Source organism: Amyelois transitella, chromosome 13, assembly GCF_032362555.1.
Source record: "Amyelois transitella isolate CPQ chromosome 13, ilAmyTran1.1, whole genome shotgun sequence".
Classification (NCBI taxonomy): domain Eukaryota; kingdom Metazoa; phylum Arthropoda; class Insecta; order Lepidoptera; family Pyralidae; genus Amyelois; species Amyelois transitella.
The window spans coordinates 7,150,436-7,169,944 of NC_083516.1; the positions used below are offsets into that span (position 1 = coordinate 7,150,436).

General features: G+C 32.5%; 3 protein-coding genes across 7 annotated transcripts; 1 reads left to right on the top strand and 2 right to left on the bottom strand.

Moving 5' to 3' along the window:
- Window positions 1-83: 83 nt before the first annotated feature.
- On the bottom strand, window positions 84-11,405 carry LOC106129263 (geminin). 5 transcript variants are annotated; one of them, XM_060947172.1, is made up of 6 exons: window positions 11,265-11,405; window positions 2,100-2,189; window positions 1,793-1,914; window positions 1,570-1,704; window positions 1,147-1,273; window positions 84-574 (listed from the first exon to the last, which is right to left on the bottom strand). In XM_060947172.1, exons 1-6 carry the CDS (start codon window positions 11,316-11,318, stop codon window positions 473-475), a joined length of 630 nt encoding a protein of 209 aa, XP_060803155.1. In that variant the 5' UTR covers window positions 11,319-11,405; the 3' UTR covers window positions 84-472. The 5 variants fall into 5 exon arrangements, with proteins under 5 accessions (XP_060803155.1, XP_060803156.1, XP_060803154.1 ...); XM_060947173.1 differs by lacking the exon at window positions 11,265-11,405 and adding an exon at window positions 8,285-8,333; XM_060947171.1 differs by lacking the exon at window positions 11,265-11,405 and adding an exon at window positions 2,275-2,355.
- On the bottom strand, window positions 2,554-6,575 carry LOC132902375 (uncharacterized). The gene is made up of 2 exons (XM_060947168.1): window positions 6,427-6,575; window positions 2,554-5,645 (listed from the first exon to the last, which is right to left on the bottom strand). The coding sequence occupies exon 2, from the start codon at window positions 5,640-5,642 to the stop codon at window positions 3,276-3,278; it is 2,367 nt and encodes a 788-aa protein (XP_060803151.1). The 5' UTR covers window positions 5,643-5,645; window positions 6,427-6,575; the 3' UTR covers window positions 2,554-3,275.
- On the top strand, window positions 7,406-19,065 carry LOC106129262 (inositol polyphosphate 5-phosphatase K). Its single transcript, XM_013327762.2, has 10 exons — window positions 7,406-7,789; window positions 8,722-8,841; window positions 8,999-9,224; window positions 10,685-10,860; window positions 12,716-12,961; window positions 13,996-14,149; window positions 15,255-15,449; window positions 15,973-16,116; window positions 16,421-16,616; window positions 17,007-19,065. Exons 1-10 carry the CDS (start codon window positions 7,776-7,778, stop codon window positions 17,201-17,203), a joined length of 1,668 nt encoding a protein of 555 aa, XP_013183216.1. The 5' UTR covers window positions 7,406-7,775; the 3' UTR covers window positions 17,204-19,065.
- The last annotated feature ends 444 nt before the right edge of the window (window positions 19,066-19,509 follow it).

Genomic DNA, 19,509 nt, shown 5'->3' on the forward strand with positions numbered 1-19,509 from the left:
TCATTTATTGCCTATAAAACTATGGTAGCAATGAAGTAGACATATTGTTAGCATTTAAAATAAACATAAGTTATTTAAGACAAGGAAAATTAAATGTAAGAACTCTTAGAATAAGTTTACCAAACAAATTACTTGAAATTACCTATTAACTTAAATATAAAATTAAGAAAATGAACCTTTGGTGAATTAACACACTACACATTTTAAACTTTTAAATATTGAAAGCTAAAGGTAAGGTATATATATTATAGTAACTAACATAGGATACTTTTAATAATCCTATAACACAAAAACACATTCCTTTAAATTGACACCACATTGCATCGCTTTCTCATTGCATTGTCAAGTAATTAATATTTATCATGTAATTATTGTCTTAGTTACTGTTAACTTCAATAATATTAACAGTTTAATCAGTCTAAAGTTAGTTTCTTTGAAATATTAAACATCAAAATTATTTTATAATTAAATTTCATTCATCTGCTGTAGTGTCTCCCTCGTTGGCAGTGTCATCAAGATTGCTTACATCATTCACATCAATACCAGTGTCGTCATTGGTGTTAGATAATTCTTCCTGGAACGAATAAGAAAATAATTCGTATTTTCGGAAGGGATATGTGAAACAGGGAATTTGTCTACTTTATGGACATCAACAATGTGTAAGTTTGTAAGTTATTAATTTACTGATGATTGAATTGGTTGATGAAAATTTTCTGATCTTTCATAAAAATAACATACCTACATACATAAATGGTCACGTCTATATCCCTTGCGTGGTAGACGGAGCCAACAGTCTTGAAAAGACTGAATTGCCATGTTCAGCTATTTTTTACAACATCCATAGGAAAGAGATGGTGGGTCCTATTATTTTTTGTATTGATGATATTGTGTACATTTTTTAGTACTTGCATTGCATTGCTTGCATACATTTCTAGTATCTAAATTTTGAGTTTTTTATGCACATTCAGTCAAACTAGAGAAGGGAGTATACATATTTCAATTTCATAAATATTAGTTCTGTCATAAAATTGGGCAAGCATTTTTCTTTAAAAACTAGTTTCGTCTTTTTAGGCCGCATTACTTAACTAATAAGAGTTCATATTAATTTGCAAGCCAAAGCATTCAGTAAAGGTTGGTCAAACTCACCTTCACAATTTCTATGAAAGAATTAGCTTCCTCCAGCATTTGTTTAGTCTGGAGGTTTTCTTTCTTCAGTTCAGCAATAAGTTTATGAAGTTTTTCATTCTCCTCTAAAGCCTCTTGTAAAGCAACCCTAGAAATAGTAATTAATTCTTATAAAATTACTGGTACATACATTATTTCCCTTTACAAAACTATTCAAAATGACAAGGAGTCAAGAAATAATCAAACCAAAATTTGTTGTACTGTAAAAATTAATTGTGCCCCAGCGATACCAGAAACAGAAAAAGAAGCTTTTATACAATTACTCATTTATTTAAACACTCCACATTCTTGTTTCATCAAACAATTTTGGGTAAAACAAATCTTAAATTAAGTCAAAATCTTACATTTAGACAAAGGAAAACAATAGGACAATGATAAAGTTACCTTCTTTTTTCAGCTAATATTTTCCAGTACTTCTCAGAAGCCTCCGGGTTGGTAAGATCCTCAACTGTAATGTTAGTGTCAAGGTTTGCTTGGGTTTCCTTAGTAGACAAATTCTTTCTTTTCACTTCAACATCACTGAAATTTATTGCAAAAGCGATTTATTTATAAAGTCTGTCAGATAAAAACAATCAGGTATTCAGTATACTGAATAAAACATACTTACGCTACATTTTCTTGACTAAGTTGGTGTTTCAAATTTTTTGTTGGTCTACCCACTAAGTTTTCACGATCACTAGCAGTATGTTGTAGTGTTTTGAGCGACATTCTAGTACTCTTTGTTGATTCCTGAAACAAATTACGGGTACGCGATTTATAAATTTACTTGTTAGGTAGCTATTGCTGTTTTCACGTCAAGCTGTACCTATGCTACCTTTATTATAACGTTTTACATAATGTCCACTTTAAAATAGACATCCTTTTTATAATAATCCCTAATAAAAAAAGCATATAAATAATAGTATAAAAGTAACCTGTAAATCTTGAGAGCTCATGATCAATCTCACTTTATAACGAGATTGAAAGATGAAAGTTGGTAAATATGTCCACTTTGGAATCACCACCTGTAAGAAAATGAAAAGTCGTACTGATTTACGTAAAGGCCAATAAATTAACTGCAAATTAAAGAACCTTGTCAACAAAACAAACCAACAAACAAAACCGACCGACAGTGGACCCGACGACAGTTAATTTTTTGACAGACATGGGAGGTTAGTTTTTCCCGCCAAACAAACAATTTTTTTTAGTCATATTTAGCCATGGATACTAGATCCTGCGCTCTCTTTTTCAAAACGGTTCAAGTAAGAGGTAAACGGTGATTTCTTTTTTAATTTATTTTATTTTTTTCTTTTGTAGTGATCACACGTTTAGTTATTAAATAAAGGATACCGTCATAGCGCCTTACTTGAGACAGTTTTGGAATTCAGGTGTTTATAAACTTTTACTGTGTCAACGAATAGTGACAGTATTCACATCTATAATATAGTCTGTACCTTTTTTATCCAAAAAATGCTTCCCCAAGCCCATAGGTACATCACAGATTTTTTATTTTTTTTATTTTTGCTGTCTCATGTTACCATCATGAAGTGCCATAATTGATACACCACACAAAACATATGAAAGTATCATGAATAGAATTTAAATGAATACTTGAGACAGTAAAAAAATTCAAAAACTACATGACCAACTGAAAATTTTTTTTTTGGGCAGCTGCACTAAATTTTAAGTACCAAAAATGAAACAAGTTCCGTATAGCTCAATTTTTATTAATATTCATTACAATCAGTTTAAATCAACGTTGTTCGCTTATTTGGCAATGCAGTGAAAACAAATAGAAATACTTTTCTAAAGTAAAATAAGGAGAAAATAATGAAACAAGAATTTAATCTTACATAACTCAAAAACTTATAACAATCATACTCCAATATTTTCATATATAGTGGGTACTATAGTAACTAAAAAAATAATACACGTTTTTGGTAGCTTTATAAGCTAATCATTACAATAATTAAACATTACAAAAATAATCAGATAAATCAGTTTCTAAAATGAGACGTTTCAAGTTGACTGCATGTATCAAATTGACAACACTTAAGTGAGTACTTGAACTTACAACTAATAAACAATATTCTTCAGTCTTAAAATTTCAATCAGTCTTCATTAATAATAAGATTTGGCTTTATATTACTTACATTTACATTGAAACTGTAACGACCTCTTTTCAACAATACTGGCTTAACAACTGATATAATTTTTTGAGAGTCAACAGTCATAATATCATCAACAGGGGGAAATACATAAATTCCTTTATTTGTGCTTTTTCTCAAAAACTTACAGGAATACTCATTCTCATTTAATATTTCAGTTATCTGAGCAAAGAACTCTTTTACCATTGGTTTATTTTTAAAGCCATCATATATTAAGTGAATTTTTACAAAGTCATACATTTTTACAGATACTTCAGAAGTAGGTTCGGTTTCTATATGTTCATTCTTGGTTTCACTTAAAATTTGTTTCAGTTTCATTTTAGCAGATTTGGAGGATGATGGTTGCTGTGTTGATTTAAATACTTTTGGCTGCGAAGTTATATCGTTTTGATCTTTAGGTTTGCGTTTTATATCAATAGATTTAGAGGTAGATGGTTGCTGTTCTGGTTCATATACTTTTGGTAGCGTAATAATGTCGTCTTGATTAGTGGAAGATAATGGTTCCTGTGGTGATGCAAATACTTCTGGCTGAGTAATTACATTATTTTGATCTTTTGTGGAAGAAGACAGTTTCTGTACTGATTTAGATATTTTTGATTGCGAAATTATGTCCTCTTCACCTTTTGATTTTTCTCGTGATTTAGAGACTCTTGGCTGGAAAAATATATTTTCTTGATCTTCAGAATCTAAATATACATGTTTTCTTTGTTGTTTTAATTTAATGTTAGGAATGATATTTGATTGGGTTGTGGTTTTTTCTATCAAATTATCGAAATCTTGTAATTCAGATATATTATCACTATCAGATGTATCATGTACAGAATAATTGCTAGAAACTGTAGTATCCGTGTCTTCTTCACGTGCTGTTTTCGGTTGCGTAAATAATGGATCTGAATCTATGTTTACTTCTAAATAATCTTCTTCTGCATCACAAATTCCCACGTCTACTTCTTCAATATTTTGAGTATTTGAAGGATTTGTAATATCGGAGACTGTAAGGCTTTGACCTGCCGAAGCTTGCAATTTTTTCTTTCTCACTTTAAGAGGAGCTGATGTATTAAGACGACTTTCTTTTAAAAAACTTTCGAATGCACTCGCCCATTCTTTAGATGTGCTGTTATTTTCTGGAGTTTCAACGGGAAGCTTGGCCAGAACTGTTTGTTTGTTGAGAGGGCAAATCCCAGCTGCACGAAACCCTGACTTTAAATTCTCTGAAGATGTCAACAGTTGATCTAACGATCGTTTTAAAAGTCGCGGAAACTGATCTTTGGGAATGCAGCCCCTGGTTTTCTGCTTCCATTCTAATAAGGTTTTTCGCCATATTGCTTTAAGTGGACGGAAGTAAGCGACATCAAGCGGTTGGGTTAAGTGTGAACTATTTGCAGGGAGAAATATGAAACGAATATCTGATTCCGCACATTTTTGTATAACCTTTACAGACAGATGACTTGCCAGGTTATCTCCTAGTATTGCTTTCGGACCTTCACCTACCGAACTGAAATAAGGTACAACCACTTTGAAAAACCAGTCTTCAAACGTTGTACTGTCAAACCAACCGCTTCTTGTTCGATTGTAGAATGTATTAGCTGGCCCTCCTCTCAACCAAGAATCGTAAAGGTGCTCAGCCTTATATACGACATATATTGGTAATAAAGCTCCTGATGCTGATCCTGCAAACATAACCGATGTGCTCGATTTCGAAGCGTCAATGATATTTTTTGGACTTTTGAAACCTCTTCTTACTAATACTTTTGTTTTTCCAGGGTCGTCGGTAAAGTTAGTTTCATCAAAATTCACAATTGCTTCTGGTTTTACTCCCTCCAAGCTAATCATTAGATTATCAAAATAATCAGATATCATTTCAGGATTAACAGCAGCTCTTGCTCTTTTAATGTTTTCACAAAACTTGTACGAAATTTCATGTTTGTTTCGGTCTAAAAATCCTTTCAACCAAAATCTTCCTGGCAAATTGTTCTTAAATCTAGGTTCTGTCTTTCCCTTCGTGTCAAGGTATTGCTTCACAATAAGCGTCAAGTCAAAGGCTGTTATAGGAAATCCCCATTTCCCGCAAAGAATTAAGGCTTCTACAATTATATTTTCATCTTCATTTGAAAAAACTGTGGGTCTTCCAACTTTATTCATATGCTTACAACGCACTTTTCTCTGTACAGTGGCTGGTGGAACATTATATTTTTCTGCAGCTTTTCTAATCGACATACCTTTTCGCACTGAAGCCACTGCATTTTCAACCGCTTCATTGGAGTAGTTACGGTATGGCCGTGACCCAATTTTCTTTCGATACCTTCCCATGTTCTGTCAAAAAATCGAAATGAAGATTTAGGTAAGCCCAAGATAATTGTCTTTCTTGGCAAATTTTCTTGTCAATTATTTTACCCTTCCATTGAAATCTTCAAAACCATAGTAGACATGAAAATTCATTACATACACCACAGATATAAAAACATTACATTAAATGTAATGTTATTATATCTGTGACATACATCAAAAGATAATTTTTATAGGATTGATTAATAAGAATAGAACATTTTACACCATTGTTATTTTTATGAAAAGATTATCCATTAATCGCAAAAAAAATCCTTTTCGTTCACATTCATATTATATTTAAAATACTTGACAACAAGTTTACATGAATCTATGGTTTCTATGATTTCATTGAAATATTAAATTTTTGACAGAAAAAAATGGCCGCAAAACGAGCTTTTAATTAAAAAGAAAGTTTTAACAATTATTAAGCCATTTTGAGACATAGTAAATAACTTGAGACAGTTGGTAACTTGAAACAGTAGGTAACATGAGACAGTAGATAACATGAAACAAATGTATCAAATTACAACCACTTCGAAATATTTTCATTTGGAGTGGCACACAAGCCGTCGTTTTAACTTAAAATTCACGAAACCTTTGATAGTTTGTAGCTAAATAGTAAGGTTAGGTTATGCAAAGACCAGATTTTGACAAAGATCAACACAGATCGAGTAACATGTGAAGTTTTATGAACCACAGAACTTAACAATTTATTGTGAAAACTTTCAACTCTAATTATTCATAAAATAGGCTTGAAAAGACTTACTTTAGTTATTATTTATCTTGCACACACTTTTCTCCTGTCGCCATGACACTTGCCAGCAGTAATGTTACCATGTGTAAAAAAATATGGGTGCGTTCGAAAAAACCAGTTATTTGTATCAAGTTAACCTGCAGTATCAAGTAAGGCACATTGACGGTATAATTAATTTGTGTTGTGTAATTTCCGGCAGCCGTTCCTGACATTATCTTTCCCGTGAATGGCGTAAAAGTTGACAAAAGGAATAAGAAAAAAATAAATCCAAGTTTGAAAATGAATCTTTTATTGTATGACATTTAAACGATATTAAAAATAGTTATAAAAATATCGCCATCTCCTTTTAACTTACGACTACAATAGTACAATAAGATAAAAATAGTTTCATCGGCATTCTAAAATACCAACCATGCTGTCGATTTGTCCATGTTTGGTTAAATAAAAAATTATTCGTCACAGTAAAAAATAATCAAAACATAGAGTCAATAGCATTGGCAACATATTCAAGTTATAGTTAACACATCGAAATAATTAAAACACATTTCACACACACGTTTGTATAAAGTAGGTATTTAAAGGAAATTTATTTTCTTATGATTTATTATATTTTTACATTGACAACAGAAATGGTTAAAATAATATACTTGGCTTATTTTGTTTTTTAACACAACCACCAAAAATAAAATAAAATACTTTTCGAAGAAAAACAGTTTAAATGTAAACAAACAGTGTAACATTTATTACTCTGCAGGTGTTAGTCCTTAACTTTCTAAAGAGGAGCTTGGGGTTGCGCTTTTGGTAATGATTCTGGATTGGGAAAGATAAGTTTTTACAAGAAACGATCCCGTTTTTAATCAACCCGTATTGGATCATAGTAATAGTTTCACTTGAGAAATGTGCCTATCCTCTTAGTCGCCTTTTACGACATCAATGATGTCGAGATGAAGTGGTAGTGTCAGCTGTCACCGCCGTCATTGTCAGTTATATTTTATCAACTTAAATCGTTCGGCTGTCTCGGCTCGGCATACATGTCTGTACTACAGCATATCAATCGTTTGCGTTTGTAAAATAAAAAATATCATGCCTTGCTTGCTTGAGTGAAAGATTTATATCTAAAACAATTAATAAATCAGTTCTTCAATTTATTATTTATAGGGTTTTGTTAGGTAAATGTTAGTGGTTTTCTAACTTAAATGGATTTTTGTAGAAAAATTATATCATTGTGTCCGTGAGTGAGTAGATCGTTTTGTGTATCTGAATTCTGAATTTTATCTTATCTTTACTTGGAAACCTATTTATTCGTCTTGGTATTCTGTTCGTTATCCTTCGCAGTATTTGGAGTTAGGTTATCTTTGAATATGGATAATTTACGGTAAGTATTTTCGTTAAATATTGTACTAATGCAATAAATCAGGCCACTTGAGAGGTTACTGAGCTATTTATTTGCAGAAAACACAATTGCACTTATTTGACTCGGTAACAAAGTCAAGGTCGTGAAGTATACCTGATCAAAAGATGGAGATATAAATAAATTCACGATATGTGAGTTCTACAGAAACCTATGATAAGGTTTTAGTTATTTTTTATTAGTAAGGAATTTAAATTTTACCTATACTATTGATTAATTATAGACTATTTACCAAGGATTGGTTTCTTTATCTACCTAAATTCATAACTATCTTCATGCAAACAAACATGTTTGTTTAGTTTACTCTTGACTTGATAATTTCTCACACAAATTAAACCAATTTTCAATAATATCCAATAGTTCATTTGGAATATTTGTACCATATTGAATAGTAGAATATGTAAGTTAAAATTTTTGGTGCTTAATAAGTAAAAGTGAATAAAAGTTTTTTCTCCTTACAATCCAACTTGCAGACAAATTTCTCTTCCATTAACATACTTTCACTAAGTAAATCTTTGTTTATATTATTTTGTTTGCAGTAGGTCAACACTTTCATGTTAATTTGAATGAATTATTTATGTGACTAGATCTAATCTTTAATTCTAATCTAATTTCTGTTAATTATTGTAAAAGTGATTTTGATAAGAAGAATTAGGTAAGTATTTATCTATATTTGCTTGTATTTAAGGAAATGTTTAACAATAAGAATAACCTTCTTTTCTGGGGTGGGTAGGTGGTACGATACATATTTCTTCTGTAGGAGAAATAAAAATCCCAAGCTGGCACTAAGTATTTCTGGCGTCCACCCAATCCTTACCTCCCTCCTACCAACCCTTACACCCATGCATTGATTTATAATTTTCAAATAAAATAAAATAAATATATTGTTTGTACAGATTTTATTTTGTGACATGGAATGTGGCAACAAAGAATCCTGGACAAGATCTCAATTCCTTGCTGGACTTCCCATCTCAGTTTAACAAAAATAAACCACTTCCAGATTTTTATGTTATAGGGTAAGTGAATTCACAAAAAAAATCCATGTAACAACAATAAAAAATTTCACTAGAATAAAAAGGCAAAACTTGATAAAGTACCTAAAATATTGCCTGCTTTTTAATGAAAACTGTATGAGAGTTCAATTGTAAGTAAAAAAAAAACATTCTTTTATAGGTTACAGGAAGTAAAGTCCCAACCACAGAATATGTTAATGGACACCCTGTTCACTGACCCATGGACATCTACATTCAATAAAATTTTGTGTCGTCAAGGCTATATCATAGCTAAGAGTACAAGGTTACAAGGCATCCTCCTGCTAGTTTATGCTCAGTTGAAGCATATCACACACCTTAGAGATATAGAAGCACAGTACACTAAGACTGGTTTAGGAGGAATGTGGGTAAGTAAATAAATCACAATTACTTTAAGCTCCTATTTTGTGTTGTGACTCAATAAAAAAAAATTTGACTATAATTTAAAAAAATAATTAGTATGTTATTTTATAAGGTAATTATTATTTTAAAAAATAATAAGTATTTAAAAAATAATAAATATACAGTCTCAACCTCCTATGCCTTTGTGTTACCTTGTTACGTTTATACCACTAATTCACACTTGTGGGTTGTAGATGTGCAGGGAATGACCAAAAAGTGTCTTTCTTCATCTTTTGCCATCTTTATTCTTCCAAATAAGGACCTACATGATTACCAGGACCAATTTCAAACCCCTAAAGTAATTAATTGTTGTTATTTCCATAAGAAGGTTATGGAAGTAATTTATATTGGATCTATATCACTTAATATGCATAATAATTCATAAATTGTTATTTGTCATAGGTTAATTAAAGGTGATATCATTGTGTTGCCAGGCATACAAAACTAATTATATGCGATTGGAAAATTGATATAATTAATGCTCTTCTGTTAACAAATTTTTGTAACTAGATATATTAAAACGTTAAGACCTTATTTCACTATGACCCAGGAATAGTTCTAGAAATTCTTATAATTCTCAATGGAGTTTTGTTGTTGCGAAAAATTTAAGTATTACTGTTTTTATGGGTAACTTCTAGGGATGTTTATATGTCCTAAAGTCCGTGCGTTCACCATGTCATGGCCAGGAATGACGCAATTTCGCAGAAATTGAATACTTTACCATGATGTTTCTGGTAGGTAATATTTTCTCATAAAAAAAATAATACACTACACACTATTATGATTTGCGATAAGCTTAGATGTATAAAAAAAACTTCGTCTTTATGCAAATATTACTTGTCGCAAGGATTTATTATTTATTTTTATATTACTATCAAAATAGGTCTCTGAAAATTATTAAATTATTAAAATGTTGTTAATTAAGTTTTAACTAAAATTGCGCCAATCATAGATGTTCGGTCGACGAACAATACAAGCTAGTTCTAACTAATCAATAATGAATTGCTTGGGTTTATTTATCCAAGGTCGAAATTAATTGACGGCCGAATTCTTAACGACCTGTATTGGTTTTATAAGTGTGTTAGAAGTTTTTATGTTCACATTTTTATCTTTAATATGTTTAATCATGATTAATTAATAAGATATCTAGTTAAAATGCGTGACTCGTATTTTTATAAAGGCTCAAATCCCACTTGGCCATGTACCAATGGCTATTTTTAGAGTTATGGATATTAGTACCGACCGATGCACTTATGGTGAGGGAAAACTTTGGTTGTAATATCCAGGATATGGGTTATTCCCTGGACTACCCAATTCAGGATTGTTGTCATAGGTGCAACCGGGTCTAACCAGGAATATAGAGTCCGGAGTACATTATAGAGGTCAGTATTAGTATTTAGTATATTACTATAAATTTTCTATTCAGGGTAACAAAGGTGCCGTGAGTGTAAGATTCAACATTTATGGTTGTTCAATATGTCTTGTCAACTGTCATCTCACTGCGCACGAGCATCTGCTGGCCGACCGCATCAATGATTACAACACGATAATCAAACAACACTATTATCACATTACTGAGACTTCAAACATTCTGTATCATGAGTGAGTACCTATTTCTGAATATAAAACAACTAGCTGTGCCCGCGACTTCGTCCGCGTGGAATAGTTATTTTGGGCATCATATTAGGGTTTTCTTTCACATTTTCTATTATTTCTTTGCTCTTTATAGTTGCAGCGTGTTGTTATATAGCCTAAAACCTTCCATGATAAATGGTCTATTCAACGCAAAAAGAATGTTTCAATTCGAGCCAGTGGTTCCTGAGATTAGCGCGTTCAAACAAACAAACCCTTCAGCTTTATAATTTAAGTATAGATAAAAATACTTTTGACAAAAAGTTACCAAAAATTTCAGGACCTAGGCCTCCTAAACAGTAAAAGTCGCGTTAAACCAGAATCCTTTAGCAACTTGAGATAGATAAGTTATTTTTTTAGGTGTAATTACGTACCTGATTTTCCCCCCCTCGGATCGTGGCCGCAGGTGGATCCAAGGTTTTCTTCATTATGATCTGATCTACAGAGACAAATCCTTAGAGTATTATGATTGGTACTATGGGAAATGAACTAAAATATTAGTTTTAATTAAACTCTTATATTTTAGAATAAATAAGTTTTCGTATCTTGGTAGGATGTTTTTATTTTATCACCACATATAATAAAGTCACGCAATTTTTCTGCCTGTATGTTTGCGCTAATTTTGGAAAGTTATGGACGCATTGTGTTCCTGTTTGAAATGTTGCAAAAAGGGTTTTTGAGGAGCGAAGACGGGGCACGTAGCGCGGTAGTTTATAACGAAGAAATTTTTGAATATTTCAATATATTAAATGAATGGGTTAGTTGGGTTTTACAACATGACAAGACTTTTTATATACCTTTAAATAAAGAAGTTTTTGAATATAATGTTGAATGAAAGATTATTTATATAAAGTCTTGTGTTTTCATTGAAAGATACAGATAAACAGAAAACACTTTGACGATAGCTTACTTTGATGAGTAATACTTGTGAAATAGACAAAGATTCTTTCGTGATAACAGACACAAAGGATATCGATACTTTATTTCGTAGCTATTTCAACCACACTTGTGTTAGGACAATAAAATTGCGATAAATTAAATCCAAGACAATGAAATTCATTGATTCTTATAATCCATGAAAGAATTTTGATGTACCTTATATCGGCTAGTATGATAAATGTTTCCTATTGTAGACTAATGCATTCTATTTTATTTATTGGCTCTTGTGAGAATTTTAAAAAATCCTTCTTTGGCGGACACATTCATTACTTGTTGCTTGCACATTCAGAACCATAAGATTGAAAAATATCTCATGTACCTACCTAAATCATTACTTAATATATCTCTTGAAATATTTCGTATTTTCATCAATATTCATGATATTTTATTGTAATATTGTCAAAGTTATCAACAAGACATTTAGGTAACCACTAGGTCTTCTTGCCAAATACCTAAAATATAAAGAGACATAAGCTCCTCAGTATGATATCTTATATCACGATTCCGCGTCGAAATAATATCATATTTTTTTTAATAAAACTAGGAAACTCTTAATTGTTAGAAGTGAGATCAAAACTTTAATGGAATCCACTCCTATTACAATTTTTTTTATACACGTTTGACTTTATTTGTGCTACTAACTTTTCCGTCTAGTAATAGTTTTTTATTTCACGACGAACGAAACAATGGAAATAATGTCAAAAGGCGCACCCCAGGGTTCCCTCAAGGAGAGGGGAATATGTAACTGGAACTTACACCAGGGGGAAGAAGTCTTTTTTCACGATGCACTATATTCAACTGAATACTCAGATTTATTTCTTTAACCTATTGTGTCTCTATCTTGATGAAGATATATTTTTTGAATAAGTATATTGCTTGTTTTCAGTTACGTATTCTGGATAGGAGATCTCAATTTCCGAACAGATCACCCCACCGGTGCCAGCCCTACATCCGAAGAGATTGTTGCATCCCTTTCTAAAATAGAGAAGGATAAGTACACATCGCTACTGAAACACGATCAGCTGTTAGCCGTCATGGAGAATGGAGACGCGTTCTCGGAGTTCGTTGAACCGGAGATTAGATTCCCACCGACTTACAAGTTCAATATAGGCACTGATGAGTATGATGTGAAGTAAGATGATTTGTTAATATTTATAACAAGAGAATTTAAAGATGTGTCGTGAGTTTTAGAAGCTTCCTATAACAGTCTTAAAGGCCCAGTTCAGCTGGATGGCTTAATGATGGAATTGAGATTCAGATGCGACAGGTTGCTACCCCATTGCCTTAAAGAAGAATCCCACGTCTCCAATCTCAAGAATCCAAGCCTTTTCCTTGATTGACTTTTGTTGCCTGCATGGAAAGAGAAGCAGCTGGCACACACTATATTTTTTCTTTATTACCAGACCAGCGTAGAAGCTTTTAATTTCTTGCAAACGCAGAAAAATAAGAAGCTTTTATTACATAATTAATCACGCCTCTTTCCCGGAATGGTAGGCAGAGACTACATCTACTATGAATTTTTATTCTACGGATATCTGCCTGCGGTTCTTGGTGCTCTGTTAAATCAGTTTTTAGTAGACTTTCAAAAGTTTCTTACTCTTTTTATGGCACTCCTTGTGTTGCGTTTTTACTCAAATAGTTTCATTAGCTTTAAGTGTCCTTCAGTCAACTAGAGATAATGTGATAGTGTCACTATCGAATTATCTTTGAACCTTGACGATTATTTAGTGATCGATAAAAACCGTATAGCCATCGCACATGAATACACACTAGGTGTGGGTACAGAATAAAGATAATTGAGGTACTGAATATGTATTAATTTATTTGTTTCTGTGAAGAAAAATTCATATATTAAATAAATCAAAAATATGCCGTGCGGTTCCTGGCACTTTAGAATAAGACCACTACATCTCTATCCCATGGATGTCGTTAACAGCAACTAAGAAATAGGCTAATAAACATACACTTCTTTTAGGCGATTGGCTAGCAACCTGTCACTTTTTGTATCTCATTGCTATCACTGAGAGATTATTGCCCCTGTCTATACCGAAGGGATAAAGACGTGATTAATTATAAAACAAAAGTTTAAAAAAGGAGGCTAATAAAAATTGTAGGTACATTGTAATAAGATATAATATACCTGCTAATAAAAGAATGTAATTACAGGAGGAAGCCATCATGGACCGACAGGATATTATACAAAGTAATAGCGAATAACTATGAGAACATAACCCTGAGGGCAGACCTCATATCCTATAACCACATACCACATTACACAGTCAGCGACCACAAGCCTGTAGTCGCCCAGTTTAATATAAAGGTCAGTATGTTGTAGTAATTGGTTGTGTAAATATTGTTTTGTATATGTAGGTAAAGATTAAAGCAGGTATAATATATAGTCCTGATATATAACTTGGTATTAGTACATAATACAGGTATTAAACACACACGTTACGTAGGTACCTTATTTTATCTCGGACGTTTCGACTTATGTTACGATCCGTGTTCACCGAGCGACTTAGTCGTTACGTATTATTCCATAAGATTATTCATATCACATATAACTAGGTCTCTGTGACATAAATGGTTTGTCTATTTCGCACCTACGTCTTTTTTATTGTTTCATCCTGTTGTCACAGAGATTTAAGTTATACATATTTTTAAGGACGATAGAGACTAATAGAAGGATATTGAGATGCATAACTTAAGGTAGTGGTGGCTTAAGTTAGTTGCTTAATGATAAGAAATAGCGCATTTTTTGATTATACAGCATGGGAAATTGATTTTCGTTATAGTAGTAATGCATTAGTATTTCAGTAATGTAGTTCATAGTTAATTTTACTATTAGTTGCGTGGTTATTACCGTGAATCCATGATACAAATCATGTGGCATATAAAACTTCATAATTTTTAAATAATGAAATGAGAGCGATTGAAACACACATGCTTCCTATTCATGGCCGAAATACAATGTTGCTAGTGTAAATATTGTTATTGCACACTTTGATTTTTCCGCAAAACCGTCCGCTTGGTATTGCCACTGCAATAATTCTAGTAGCACATTATGACTAGGTACAAATTTTTGCACCATGTGTGCTGCACGCAGCATTGAATTTGGAATAATGTATGGTATGACAATACTCATCGAATTTTAGTCAAAAGGTGCAATCCATGCTCAGAGGTTAGGTTAGAATTTAACCGGGTTTAACAGTAGGAAGAAGTTGGCATTACAAACATTCGTTGCGACGTAGCCTTTATACCAATACTAACCATATATAATATACTTCTTATATTATTCTGTATTCCGAAAGCCATTGGTTTGTAGTTGACCAGAGTTAAATAAATACATTAGCACATGTCTATTTCGGCATATTTTAAGCACGCAGCATGTATGTATGCACGTATTAACAAATACCCCGCACTAGGTCCGAGGCGGCTTCGCAATTCATTGCCTGAACACGCTCGCGGAGTCTCCAAGGGCGTCTAGGGCCGCTATAAGGATGAGATCGGCGGTCATGATGCCGCCAGATACTGAATCTAGTGTGGCCGTGCCTTTTGTGTCCATAGCAACAGATATGTCCGCTGATGGAGGGGAGGGCACTAGTGATGTGGCTACTCAGGTATTTATTTATACTTATTCAACGTTTGGGATCTCAACATCCATTACCTGAACACGCTCGCGAAGTCTCCAAGGGCGTCTAGGGGCGCTATAAGGATGAGATCGGCGGGCATGATTCTCCTTGATACTAAGTCAAGTGTGGTCGTGCCTTTTGTGTCCATCGCAACTCATGCCAATGATAGATATAGGTAATAGGTATATAGGTAAGAAAAAGTTTGAGAATACCACACAAAAAAAGTGAGTACTGTTGTTTTGCACGGAATATGCTTGTTAGTTGCATGCGTATTTTATGTAGGTTATAAAATCAAATAATTTTGACACAAAAATTTGGTGAATTTTAAGAAATTAAGATAATGACACTTTAAAATTGTTATACTAACAAAAAATATTATCACTTGACTTCCATCAGGATGGGTATTTTATTTTTATATAGTTTCAGAAAAAATATATGAATCATTAAATTGGTCCCGTAAACAACACACTTTTTAGGAGCTAACTAAAAAAATAATTCTCTTTTTCTACAGGCGTTCTCTAACTACACAGAGAAAATTGTGGAATTCGCACCGATCAGCAGGATCTGGTACATCGGCGACGCGGATTTTAGGACGCAATGCACACTCTCCCACGACGTAGAGGTTAATCCTAATGACTGGATTGGAATTTATGATGTGAGTATACAGTTTTATTGATGCTTTTGGCAGATAGTTATTTAATAGCAGTTGTATTAAGTAAAAAACTTATCTCAGATTTGGCACAATACGCCTTACATCTGACATCTGTGTCAATTTTAAACATGCTTGCTGCTTTAAATACCGACATTTCTTATGTAAACATAAAGATTGTAGTTTTATAAAGATGCAAGAAAATTTTAAGATTTTTTTAAATTCAATACGCCATTGGTATTGTTATTAATTAACCAACAAACAACTTTTAATTTTAACTATAAACTTTATTTGAAATTTCCGTCCACAGGCCAATTTTCACAGCTTGGACGACTACATAGCATACGAGTATTTGGCCAAAGTCAGTTTACCTCAGGCCCCACCGGCCGCAGGACAGCCCAGGGTAATAACCCTGAGTTTCCCGGTAGGCAGCGGCGTGAGAATACCGGGATTCTACAGGTTCATATACTTCAGCCAGCCGAATAACGACGTCAGGAGTGTTTTGGGTAAGAAAAAAATAAGTTTTATGATAAGTAGACCACAATTCCCTTGATGAATTTTAAGAAATATTGGATTTTATACTACAGGGATCATAATCAACATACAAACTGGCTGAAATTGAGAATGCAGTTAACAATACGCTATTATGAGAGGAGAAAGAGAGACGGCTTTATTAGAATATAGTTTTGTTCTGTATGTTTTAAATAGGTTACCATGAACAATAAATTTACACCGATACGTTGGACAAATGGTGACAAATAGCCGCAAGTAAAATAGCATAATGACACTGGCTTTTATACCAGTTGTGCTCCCTTCATCGTCAATTTGTTTTCATCCGTTTTATCTGTGTAACTTAGTCTGTGTTGCCACATTATATCCACATTTTCTACCAACAGGTATCTCCGAGCCTTTCGAAGTCAGCAGTAAGGACGACAAACTAGTATCCATAGATCCATGTGTGGAACCTTCAAGCAGTACTTCACCCGCTCGATCCAAGCCCACAACGGCTACCACCGACATCTTCACAGATTTCTCAGGTCTTGACGTGGCGAAACTTTCCCGCCATTTCTCAAACGATCTTAGCATCGACTGACTAAAGACCTATCTGCCTGGATCGCCGGCCAATAGGCGAAAAGACAAGTAAAATAAGTGTCTACGTATGTTTTTAGTAGTATATATAGTTTAGTTTTAAGTAGAGCCTAAATTGATTCAAATATTTATGTCACAAAAATGTATATCGTTCCCGCAGAGGCGGAGTCGTCAAACTATAACCGTACCCATGTAAACCATAGATACCTGTAAAATATAACGTGGTCTCTAGGTCACACGTCCAATGCATACATTTTATTGTCTGTCTTGCTCCCATAAATCTACGTCCTAGTTATCGTTCTATCTTGCTGTGAAAGAGATAATGATGTATTTAAAAAATAAGTGTGAGTTGCACTTCGACTTTGGATTTTACGGCTGGTTACAGTGGTGGTAAGTTACAAATTTTAATGTGTATGAATTTGACAACTGTCATGTTATTCAAGCTGCATAACAAAGTATAGCATATTGAAAAATATATCAGTGTTATTGAAGTAAAGTGCAATAAATTACATAATTTTATAACTTGCACATTGTATCCATTTGTACTTACTGCTTATATAGTTGGAAATATTTACTTTTTCCACTTTTACGGCCAATAAAATGCCTGTTGGACCAATTTTGGTTTTGAGTTATAGGTAAATAATAGCTGCATTATGAAATCCCAAATTTGTAGATTATCGAGGAAAAACTATGTAGTAAGATTGTAATGAAAAATTGGCCCTATTTAATATTCCTATTTTACTGTAGCATAACGATAACCAATATGTATTGAAAATTATTGATGTATGAGGAAATAATATTTAAACATTATGTTTTCGGCTGTATGCCATTTTTTTATTATTGTAAAGGTTATAATAATACCTTAAAAATAATAATTTATTATAATTTAGTACCACACCATTACATTATATATTTTATTTTCATATATTTTCGTTTTTCTATGTTAAAGTTTATGAAACAATTGATATCGTCAATATGACTTAAATATTTTTGTTGAGTGATTATTTTGGTACAATTTATTTTTATATGATTGTATAGAGCAATATTTTTTAGAGGTAGATGTGTATATAATAATATTGTGTAGGCTAAAATATACTGTTCGCTCATAGAGCGCCATATTGTTTAATAGAATTGTCTTGAAAATAACCTCAAAAGGTATTATTTTAAAAAATTGGCACTGTTCGGGCTATCTTTGATTATCTACACTTTAAATATAATATACATATGTGTTTATGTAATGAAAACATATAATTTCATATCTTGTGTACCTGGCTTAGCTAGTTGGCTTTAAGTCTTAATAAGTTGCTTACAATTACTTAGATATAAGTTTTTGGGGCTTGCCATGATAATAATACAGCTTTTACTAATTTATAAAACTATAGTGTCAATAAGGTAGAATTCGTTGAGTATGGATATACATACATTAATGAGGAGGATACACAGAGGTATTAGATGGAAGATGGATGTGTATTGCGCTAAGTATGGTGGACTTGGGTTAAAAGTTTCAGGTGAAAACTTTAGACTTTTCTCATACGAATCGTAATTGCTATAATGCACTTTACTTACTTTTTCAAGAATTTAGTGATACCATTACAAAAAATTAATGAAATACCTATATATTATACCTATATGAAATAACTATTATAGATTGCGAAATGAAGTGAGTAATTTCTGCAGTTTTTGATAATTGCCATTTTTATTTCTATACTTTAATAGAGTCTACGATTTTTTATACATAAAAGTTGTTCCTTTTCGTATGTAACTTAAAAGGCAAAATGCTCTCTTAGTATTTTTGGACTCAAATGTAAGCTCATTGTATATCGACAATAATATTTAGAAAGCGTTTTGTGGTTCTTAACTTGTAGATTTAAGGCGATACATCATAGATTTTGGGTCATTTTCACTTGGTTTTTTCTCATAAAATATAACTTGCATCGTTTCAATATTTTAGGATATGAAAGTAAATATATTCAATTATATTTGTGGAAGATAAAAACACGATTGGAATAAAAATCCTCGATCAAAAAAATTAAGGAACACAAGTCTAGATTTCGATTATTTATCTCAAACTATAAGGATTTAAAATTTGATATTTGTACCAAATTGAAGATCATTAAAAAATAATAACTTCTGGAAGATGAAATTTCGATTGGATGTTTTGTTTAGACGTCATTAAACTAAATAGATGAAAACAGGAATTAAAATTGTTGCGACAATAGTACTGGACAGTAGAGTGTTGACACTTTATCTCTGTCTCATTCCTACACGACCGGGTGGGATAAAGCGCTGTCCTTTGTAAGCGTGCCGTCA

Excerpts from the sequence above, each read along its gene's own strand:
- LOC106129262 (XM_013327762.2), top strand. Across the intron at positions 15,450-15,972 it reads CTAGTGATGTGGCTACTCAG|GCGTTCTCTAACTACACAGA; the intron begins GTATTTATTTAT and ends CTTTTTCTACAG. Across the intron at positions 16,117-16,420 it reads ACTGGATTGGAATTTATGAT|GCCAATTTTCACAGCTTGGA; the intron begins GTGAGTATACAG and ends TTCCGTCCACAG.
- LOC132902375 (XM_060947168.1), bottom strand. The coding sequence starts at position 5,642 with ATGGGAAGGTATCGAAAGAAAATTGGGTCACGGCCATACCGTAACTAC.
- LOC106129263 (XM_060947171.1), bottom strand. The coding sequence starts at position 2,331 with ATGTCTGTCAAAAAATTAACTGTCGTCGGGTCCACTGTCGGTCGGTTT. Across the intron at positions 1,915-2,099 it reads TGAGCTCTCAAGATTTACAG|GAATCAACAAAGAGTACTAG; the intron begins GTTACTTTTATA and ends AATTTGTTTCAG. Across the intron at positions 1,274-1,569 it reads ATATTAGCTGAAAAAAGAAG|GGTTGCTTTACAAGAGGCTT; the intron begins GTAACTTTATCA and ends TACTATTTCTAG.